General features: G+C 30.9%; 1 protein-coding gene across 1 annotated transcript; it reads right to left on the bottom strand.

Moving 5' to 3' along the window:
* Positions 1 to 217: 217 nt before the first annotated feature.
* On the bottom strand, positions 218 to 1206 carry LOC107015719 (probable calcium-binding protein CML35). Its single transcript, XM_015216090.2, has one exon. The coding sequence runs from the start codon at positions 1069 to 1071 to the stop codon at positions 427 to 429; it is 645 nt and encodes a 214-aa protein (XP_015071576.1). The 5' UTR covers positions 1072 to 1206; the 3' UTR covers positions 218 to 426.
* Between the last annotated feature and the right edge of the window lie 10176 nt (positions 1207 to 11382).

The raw sequence follows: 11382 nt of genomic DNA, 5'->3' as shown, positions 1-11382 counted from the left end.
TTGTTATGTTTTTTTTGTGTGTGTTTTGAGATCGTAAAACATATGATTAAATGCATTATTTATTTTATGTAAATTTGAGTTCTGAAATCAAATTGCCTTTCTTGATCAGTCCATTTAATTAAGTATTTTTAACAATCCAAAATCAACCAAACAATAATATAATTACGATTCAATTTATATATATATGTATATAATGAAAAATAAAATAACTAAAACATGAGTAAAACTATATATATGTTATATATTATGGTTTAAAACTTAAAAAGGGAGGAAGTTGTTCTCATTTTATATATATTTCTTCCAAATATAGATCAATCCTAGCCATTAGATTGACCTAAATCAAGGGTCCTAATTAATCTCACAACCCATTTTCCCAACTAACACAAGAAATAAAATAAATTAAGACAATTTCTATTTTCTTTTCTTTTATCTCTGCTGTTCCATCATAAGACAGAAATCCTCGAAGCAGACGAATCCATCTCCATTTTTATCTACACTTGTTATCATACGCTTACATTCCTCTAACGTGCACCGTTCATCGCCGATCATTCTAAACACGTTAAACAATTCCTCACCGGTGATTTTCCCGTCGTGATCCTCATCGAAGAAATCAAACGCATCTCTCATCTCACCTGCATCTCCCGCCGCCGACGTCGGTGTCGACTCAAACGCCGAGGTAATAGTTTCAAAATTCTCTAAACTAATACATCCATCTCCGTTCTTATCCAATTCATCAAGCAACAACACAAGTTCCTCTTCACTCGGTGGAGATTTACCTCCAACTCTGCTTAAAATCGCTTCGAGTTTCTCCTTCTTAATCTTACCGTCTCCGTTATCGATAACGGAAAACGCTTGAACGAGATCGGAGTAAACTCCGGCGGTAGAGATGTCGGACCACTCATCAGCTGAGATCTCGTTGGATAAAGTAGGTAACACGCTCGTAGGAGTAGAAATTCCTCCGACGCTACCGCCTTTGTTGGAGGAGGAGGAGGAAGATGAGTAAGATGGATCATCGGATCGGGAAAGGGATCTGGATTTTTTGGACTTGAAGAAGTTTTTGGGGAACTTCATGGTTGAGAATTTGGAGAAGGAATAGGAATTGATGAAGGAGGTTGAAAGGAAGAAGAAATGGAGGAGGTTAAGTAGGACTCCATTACTAAGCTTCGAGGAAGCTTCGTAGAGAGAGAAAAAAATTGAGAAGAGTATTTATTGGAGGGTTGATTTGTTTGGTTGTTTTTAAATTCTCTCCTGGTACGCTGGAACAAACTTTTTTCGTACTATTTTTTTTTGGAAAAATAACTTAAATATATAATTATAAGTTTAGTATTCTCTAATTTTCTCTTCTTTTTTTAAATATTACATAATTCCCTTTCTTTTAGAAGTTTAGATACATAGCCTTCTCTCTCCTCTAACACACACTTCCGCAATATCATGCCTATTTTTTCTCCACTAAAACACTCAATCTTCTGAATCACTTTTTGAATTTTAAATTATTAATTTTAATTAAAAACGTTTCACAACATCTAATATGAAATTTTGAATTTCAAAATTCAAAAAATTTGAAATTTCTGAAAATTGGACCATTGTTCTCTGGTTATTCTTCTTCTTCTTACTCCATCATTCGTCTATAGTTCTTCTTCTTCTTCTTAATCCATCACCTGTTCTTATTTTCTTCTTTTTTTTCTTCTTGTTCATTGCTATATTACATCAGCCGTCTCTAGGTCTTCTATTTCTTCTTACTCCATCATCCATTCTTCTTTTCTTTTTCTTTTTTTTGTTTTTGTTCATTGTTCTATTACATCATATTAATAGATACTTTTACTAATAGAAGGATTTATGATTCGGACGATGAAAATTGGAAAGAAAATAGAAAAAATAGTATTAGGGGATCGGAGTGTCACGTTCCGACACAAGAGGAATAAAGAGAATGAATCTTGAAGTTTGCTAATATACTCAGATTTAATGAACCTATTTCCCAAATGAGTATGGTATTGAGGCGTGAGTCCTCATGGGTGTACTTGGCGTACTTATTAATGATTATAGTATTTGTAGTTGCTACCTGTTGAGTATTGTAGTTGATTTTATGATATTATCTTATATATACTGTTTTCTATTTTGAGTTGGCCGATGATACCTACTCAGTACTTGTGTTTTGTACTGACCCCTACTTGTATGTTTTCTTTTTGTTAATTGTGGAGTGCAGCAAACGTACCGTCGTCTTCAACTCAACCGCAACTCTAGCCAGTCTTCATCACCTCAGATTTCAGGGTGAGCTAAAGCTTCTAGCTTGGACTGGATCTTCTTCTTCATGTCTTGATGCCTTGAAGTTCTGGCATAGACTAGCTATTATTTATGTTTAGTTTCTTAGATACTCTTAGCTTTAGTAATTTGAGGATAGATGTTCTTGTGATGATGACTTCCAGATTTTGGGGAATGATAAGTTTTGAGTTTAGAAGTTATTAATTGATTTTGTTAATGAGTTTTAAGTCTTTCGCGTTATTTTCTGTTTATTATGGTTGAATGATTGGGGTTTAGATTGGTTGGTTCGCTCACATAGGAGGATAAGTGTGGGTGCCACTCGCGGCTCGTTTTGGGTCGTGACATATATTTTATAGTAAAATTCTTGTAAAAATAAAATTATTTTCGTTTTTTAATTTGTCCACGCTCTTTAAGAGTGTGCATACACTCTCCATGTCGGATGGATGAAAAATGATGTAATAATATCAGTTCAAGAGTATTTAGGGGGGTAATAGGACACTTACATAGTTTAGCTATCTTTTGAAATTTCGGCACAACATCAGGTGTCACTTTATGTCTTTTCTCATTAATTTATAATCTATTTCAAATGGTCATACGACATAATGTGTTGTTTACAACCTAAATTGGAAAAGTTGAATTCTAAAAAGTTCTATGCAGCAAGGAAATAGAGAATTGTGTTAGATTATGAGTTAAAACATTTCGTGTGCGAGGAATATATAAAATGTTGATATCTTTACAAAAAAGTTCATCAATCTTCATATTTATTCACAAGTGGTATTTATTTTCAACAATATTATTATCTTTGTTTTGTAATATTTGCACCATAAGCTTTACATATGATAAAATACTAATCATTGGTCAATCAATTCGTAAAGATCGATTTAAAGTCTTTCGAATCTCCATTGCTTCAACTTAAGTATACTGTGTTTCTAATTGAATTTGTCGATGAATTTTGTGGTACATTTTTTTATTGTCTTCAATAAATAGAAATACTAAAAAAGAATACAATAACAATTATTGTAATGTTATAAATATTGGAAGTATTTATTAAAAAATAATTTTAACTCCACAACAATAAAAACAATCATGAAAGAAATTTTATTTCTATATATAATAATAATAATTATCGTAATCTTAGATACTCAAAAATCATCATTATCACAAAAGAAATCTTTTTAACCAACAACCTTATCATATAGTTGAGTTTCAACCATAATTCATCATAAAGTTTATTACCTATCGAGAAGATAGTACTCAAATAAATCACACTTTTCTACCAATCGAATAAATGTAAAATATTTCCAAATTCGTTCCATATCTAGCCTTACCTTTAATAATTTCACTTTCAATTCTCAAACTATTTTTGATTCAGCCTATTCCACGCAAGTACTATATTTTTTTTACCATGGTAAGTAACCTTACTCAACCCCTTCAAATATAATCACATATTCGTTTCATAAGTATATCTTTTTCATCTTAATACAAGATCTAACATTAAATCAATACACGACACAGCAACTATTCATATAAGGAACTACGCACGAGTCATCACATAAATGACAGTGAATGGAGTGAAGCGATAAGAATAAAAATGGGACCAAGTACGCACAATAGAGAGTGAATAAGTGCAGATTTTTTTTCTTAAAAGTCACTATAGCCTCTCCAGTACAGACGTCTCCATACCGATCCTCCAAACTCTACTTAGACTCAACTTGTACACACGTGAGACCTATGAATCTGGGGCTCTGATACCATTTTGTCATGATCCAAAATTGAACGTGGTGACACTCGTCTTATCCCACCAAGACAAGTCTGCCTAAAACTCAACAAATACATTAATATGCGAAAAATTTGCAATCAACTTAAAAATACCCCCAAAACCTGGTTGTCACGTGTACAAGCCTCTAGAGTATTCCAATAGATTCCAAAGAAAATACTACTCTCAAATGAACTTGTTTATAGAATAGAACAAGACCATAACTAAGGAGAAAGAAAGTACGCTGAGACGACAAACAACTACCTCACAAATCTCCAAGAAGCCTCGGAAAAGAAGAATGAAAGATACCACAAAAATTCAGGCTCGTAATCTACAAAAAAAATATAGAAGCAAGGGGTGAGTACTAAACCACACGGTCCTCAAAAGTAAATTCCTAAACACAAGCTAAGGGATGAAATATGGATACTTCTACCACCCACCGAACCTCTACAACTACAACCTTCATAAAAATCAGCCCAACCTAACAACTCACAGTTCACAACGCACATAGTTCAACAACAACACTTAGACAAATTACATATCCTCAACAACAACACTTTGAAAAATTACATGTCCTCAACAACAACACTTTGACAATTTACATATCCTCAATAACAGTACTTTAACAAATTACATATCCTCAACAACAACATTTTAACAAATTATATATCCTCAACAACAGTGCTTTAACAAATTATATATTCTCAACAACAAGCTCAATACACATCAATCACCAATTCCACATAAAGGCATTCACAAGATCAGCAAAACGAAATATGAAGTTCACTAATGATAAGTATGTACAATGCAGTGATATGCAATATCAAGTATAATGATGCATTTCTGACCTAGTGATACACACCCGCTGTCTCTCAGTCCAGGATCCATGGGAGACATATTTGTCCATGCATCTGTCGCGGCGCACAACACGACCTTCAATAATAGTAACTATCGTGGCGCGCGATACGTCCCTCAAAATATAGTATCCATCGCGGCGCGCGATACGTCCTTCAAAATGGTACATCCTCTTTAAGTTCTCATTCTTTCTCAATACACAAAACACTTTTCACCATCATGTCTCAAAATAATGTAAATGACATCTTCAAGCAATAAAGAGGTTATTACCATTTTCATAACATTGCACAATTCACAACAACATCAACAATGATTCAACAAGCCTTTCAAATCATTCTCCATTATCAACACATGATACACAACCAATTATTCACATTACTTTTTATTACCCTTTGTTTTCATCATTAGAATTAATCAATATGGACAAGTCAATCCTCACCAAGTCTCATTACTCCCAAACATATATCACAAGGAAATACACGCATTTCATACATTTAACCAGGGTTTAGAAATCCACTTGCCTCAAATAATCAAGAATTCACTCCGTCACTTGAGCCTTCCACTTTCGTTAAGCTCTCAAATAAATACAATTTTATTCACATAATAACCACAATAAGATTTTAAAATTAACAACACTTATATCACTATGAGTCATGCTTAGACCAAAAATTCACTCATACATAAAATCAAGTTCATAATATTGATTTCGATTACATGTCAACTCTCATATTTCCAAATTTCAAATTTAGCGTTAATTTCCAATTAATCAAATATCACAAGTATAATAATGTTCATATAACCCATTACACTTAATATTCAATTTCTTATCTCAATATATCAGAATTTGAATTATAATGTGAAAACTATAAGAAGGGTCTGAAACCAGAGCCAACTTACGTGATTTTGCTCTATGAATCTACTCAACGTCATATCATATATATATCACATGTAAATCGTCTAAAATTATTTTCTCCCAGTGAAACCACTAAATTATGTAAAGGGTACACAAGCAATAGCTATAATTCAATTCCAATTTATTCTTTTTGCTTTCTTTTTTCCAATTAATAGCCAAAGATGCTAATACAATCTATTGTCCAAATTTCCAGCCATTAATCACAATACACATGACTTGATTTACACGATATTTCTTCCAATATCCTATTTTAAATTTATTCTACACATAATTTCTAATGATTGATTAATCATATATTAATTATAGTCATAATTATTCAAAATTAGTATTAAAAACTTATGCCTAAACTGAAGGACTACAAACAGAAGAAAAAATATGTCATTAAAACCTTTTTCCCCTAAACTCCACGTTACAATAAATTAACAATAATTGGCCGTCTTTTTATACATAAGATAATAAGAATTAAGGCATTAGAAATTCACCTCGATGTTCAGAAATTTCTATGCCGGTCGCTGCTTTACACAAGTATTTCTTCCTCCCTTTCTCTTTATTTAGTTTTCTTAGATTAATATAATATATTAAAAGTGAAAAAAAATATTACTTTCTCTGTTTTAAAAAGATTGACCTAATTTGATTTGGAACGGAGTTTAAGAAAAGAAAGGCTTATGGTTCTAATTCAAAGTTATGTCAAATGTACCAAAATATTCTTTAATCTTGTGATTTTAAACATGTCACATATAAAATTATAGTTAAAGTATTGCCAAAAAAAGGAAAAGGTCATTCTTTTTAAACAGACTAAAAAAGAAATAGGGTCATTCTTTTTTAAATAGAGGGAGTAACTTATTTTATTAAATAATGGGTCAAAAGGTATAGGGTTTTAACTAAATTATGGCTTAGCCCATTATCACCAACTAATAAAACATCATTACTTATAAATATCCATCAATTAATTAAGTACAGTTAAATAAATAGTTTAAAATTGTGAAATATGATTTTCGTGTCATTACATATATACACTATTTCAAAACACTCTTACCTGTAAGAACAGTAACTCTTAAGATAAAATAAACATTCTGTCAAAATCCATAAATTCCTTCAAAATAAAATCTTATTAATTAGAAAATGGCCTAATATTTTGTGTTTTCTTAATTTTGATCTAAAAAAAAACTTTTTGTGTTTCTGTTTTTTTCTCATCATTACAATGCTCATCCATTTCTTAAAAATCTTCAAAAAATCAGTCTTTTTATTTCTTTTCTTTTTTTGGTTGTTTTCTAGAAATCACAATGGGAAGATTACTTTAGAAAATCTGACTTTACCTAATCATCCAACTTTGAAATTTGATGAAATTGAGAAAAAAAGAAAAAAAATCATAAGTGAAAATAGATGTTGAAGAAGAAGAACAAAAAGAAATGAATTTGTGTTTGTATGATGGTCCACCGAATCGGATCGAATCTGCTCTAACAATGACCACTAGTGTTGATTCAGATTCAATTGGTTATATTGATTCTTCATATAGTAGTGGGTATTCGTATTCTAATGGCGACGAATAGTCTCCTTTAAAAGGTGTACCTAGTTCTTTAATTGGGCCAATTTTCTCACAGAGCCCAATAATTTCAAAAAGATAGTTGAAGAAGAAACTAAGCCTATGACTATAAAACAAATAACGTTATGATTCCAACTTTTGACCTCTTTAATGTTATACAATTTTTGTGTATTTTTATGACATAAAATTCTTAAACCATAAATTTTTTAACGACACACAGTGAATTCTGTAGGCTCATATAGTTCTTAGTTTTTTCTTTCCATCTTTTATTTTTTTTTATTTGCTAATCATAATACAAGAGACAAAAATTAACATCTTACATTGACAAATTATGAAGCAATACAAAATTTTGCTCATACAAATATTTAATATGGTGATTTTTGAAAAGATATAAATAAGAACAAATGACATTCATATTAATAAAACAAGAAGAAATCATGACTTTATAAAATAATTAACAATATTAAATTACCATTATATAATGGAATTTAGATAAGGAAAAATAACTTAAATACACAACTATAAGTTTTATATTCTCTAATTTTCCCTTCTTTTTTTAAATATTACATAATTCCTTTTTTTTTTTTATTTTAGTAGAAGTTTAGAGATACATAGCCTTTTCTCTCCTATAACACACACTTCTCAATATCATGCCTATTTTTTCTCCACTAAAACACGCAATTTTCTAAATCACTTTTTGAAATTTCTGAAAATTGGACCATTGTTCTCTGGTTCTTCTTCTTCTTACTCCATCATCCTTCTATAGTTATTCTTCTTTTTCTTAATCCATCATCTGTTCTTATTTTCTTCTTCTTTTTTCTTATTCATTGCAATATTACATCAGCCGTCTCTAGGTCTTCTTTTTCTTCTTACTCCATCATTTCTTTTTTTCTTTCTTTCTTTTTTTTTGTTCATTGTTTTATTACATCATATTAATGGATCCTTTTACTAATAGAAGAATTTATGATTCGGACGATGAAAATTGGAAAGAAAATAGAAAAAAGTCTTTGCATGATCCTATGAATGTTCGGAAGGATTCAAACAAAGATTTTGGCGAATAATCTAAATCAAAGGTTGACAAAATACACCAAAAAAAAGAGAAAAGAAGCAGCAACCATTGTTGTTGAAATTAGTAAAAATTTTAGTATTGGAATCACATATGTATCATGAATTTTTGAAAATTGTTATCATGTATCAGACAATAAGTCTAATACATAAGTACTCAGTGTGTTATAGTGTATTAGTTGATGCATTGATACATGAATTAGATGTGTTTCCTATCTATCAAGAGTTTTTGAAAATTGTTATCATGTATCAGTCAATAAGTTTAATAACTGCGCCATCAAGTGTGCTTGCTGATACATATCGACTCACTGTGTTATAGTGTTTAGACGATGCATTGATACATGAATTTGATGTGTATCATATGATTTTCTATGTATCACGAGCTTTTGAAAATTGTTATCATGTATCAGTCAATAAGTTTAATACCTGCGCCATCAAGTGTGCTTGCTGATACATATCGACTCACTGTGTTATAGTGTTTAGACGATGCATTGATACATGAATTTGATGTGTATCATATGATTTTCTATGTATCACGAGCTTTTGAAAATTGTTATCATGTATCAGTCAATAAGTTTAATACCTGCGCCATCAAGTGTGCTTGCTGATACATATCGACTCACTGTGTTATAGTGTTTAGACGATGCATTGATACATGAATTTGATGTGTATCATATGATTTTCTATGTATCACGAGCTTTTGAAAATTGTTATCATGTATCAGTCAATAAGTTTAATACCTGCGCCATCAAGTGTGCTTGCTGATACATATCGACTCACTGTGTTATAGTGTTTAGACGATGCATTGATACATGAATTTGATGTGTATCATATGATTTTCTATGTATCACGAGCTTTTGAAAATTGTTATCATGTATCAGTCAATAAGTTTAATACCTGCGCCATCAAGTGTGCTTGCTGATACATATCGACTCACTGTGTTATAGTGTTTAGACGATGCATTGATACATGAATTTGATGTGTATCATATGATTTTCTATGTATCACGAGCTTTTGAAAATTGTTATCATGTATCAGTCAATAAGTTTAATACCTGCGCCATCAAGTGTGCTTGCTGATACATATCGACTCACTGTGTTATAGTGTTTAGACGATGCATTGATACATGAATTTGATGTGTATCATATGATTTTCTATGTATCACGAGCTTTTGAAAATTGTTATCATGTATCAGTCAATAAGTTTAATACCTGCGCCATCAAGTGTGCTTGCTGATACATATCGACTCACTGTGTTATAGTGTTTAGACGATGCATTGATACATGAATTTGATGTGTATCATATGATTTTCTATGTATCACGAGCTTTTGAAAATTGTTATCATGTATCAGTCAATAAGTTTAATACCTGCGCCATCAAGTGTGCTTGCTGATACATATCGACTCACTGTGTTATAGTGTTTAGACGATGCATTGATACATGAATTTGATGTGTATCATATGATTTTCTATGTATCACGAGCTTTTGAAAATTGTTATCATGTATCAGTCAATAAGTTTAATACCTGCGCCATCAAGTGTGCTTGCTGATACATATCGACTCACTGTGTTATAGTGTTTAGACGATGCATTGATACATGAATTTGATGTGTATCATATGATTTTCTATGTATCACGAGCTTTTGAAAATTGTTATCATGTATCAGTCAATAAGTTTAATACCTGCGCCATCAAGTGTGCTTGCTGATACATATCGACTCACTGTGTTATAGTGTTTAGACGATGCATTGATACATGAATTTGATGTGTATCATATGATTTTCTATGTATCACGAGCTTTTGAAAATTGTTATCATGTATCAGTCAATAAGTTTAATACCTGCGCCATCAAGTGTGCTTGCTGATACATATCGACTCACTGTGTTATAGTGTTTAGACGATGCATTGATACATGAATTTGATGTGTATCATATGATTTTCTATGTATCACGAGCTTTTGAAAATTGTTATCATGTATCAGTCAATAAGTTTAATACCTGCGCCATCAAGTGTGCTTGCTGATACATATCGACTCACTGTGTTATAGTGTTTAGACGATGCATTGATACATGAATTTGATGTGTATCATATGATTTTCTATGTATCACGAGCTTTTGAAAATTGTTATCATGTATCAGTCAATAAGTTTAATACCTGCGCCATCAAGTGTGCTTGCTGATACATATCGACTCACTGTGTTATAGTGTTTAGACGATGCATTGATACATGAATTTGATGTGTATCATATGATTTTCTATGTATCAAGAGTTTTTGAAAATTGTTATCATGTATCAGTCAATAAGTTTAATAACTGGATGTTCATAAAAATGTCTTCAAACTAAATGATATAATCTTGAATTTTCAACATTTGAAATTGTTATCCAATTACGTGTAAATTAATGCTTATTAATGAATTGTTACCGTAATTTAAGCTGATTTAGATAACAAATTTAAATGTTCCGTTTTCCCCCCTTTTAATCTTAACAGTTTTAAGTTATTGTGTATCATTTACCATGTATCACAACATACTAATGTATCACGCCACACCAATTTTAAGAGATTATTAGTAAATACTAAATTTGTCGGGACAAAATGTAATTATTGTATTACACTATGGGATTCCTTAAATTTATACATTGTATAATCTACTAATTAAGAAGTCAAAGTAAATTTCATCACTTTAGTTGTAGGAAAATTCACTTTTCAAGTGCCCNACAACATACTAATGTATCACGCCACAGCAATTTTAAGGGATTATTAGTAAATACTAAATTTGTTGGGATAGAATGTAATTATTGTATTACACTATGGGATTCCTTAAATTTATACTTTTTTTTTTGGCATAATACATATTCTTGGCTTCATTTAACGTTAATTTCCAATTTTCATAATGCAACACTTTAACTATTAACTTTTAAATAAATAAATATATGAGTCCTATATGACACAATACACATATGACATCACGTAAGATAAAAAATGATATATAGGA

The sequence above is a fragment of the Solanum pennellii genome, chromosome 4 (assembly GCF_001406875.1).
Source record: "Solanum pennellii chromosome 4, SPENNV200".
Lineage (NCBI taxonomy): Eukaryota > Viridiplantae > Streptophyta > Magnoliopsida > Solanales > Solanaceae > Solanum > Solanum pennellii.
The sequence above is the reverse complement of the archived record's forward strand: the minus strand, read 5'-3'. Positions and strand labels throughout refer to the sequence as shown.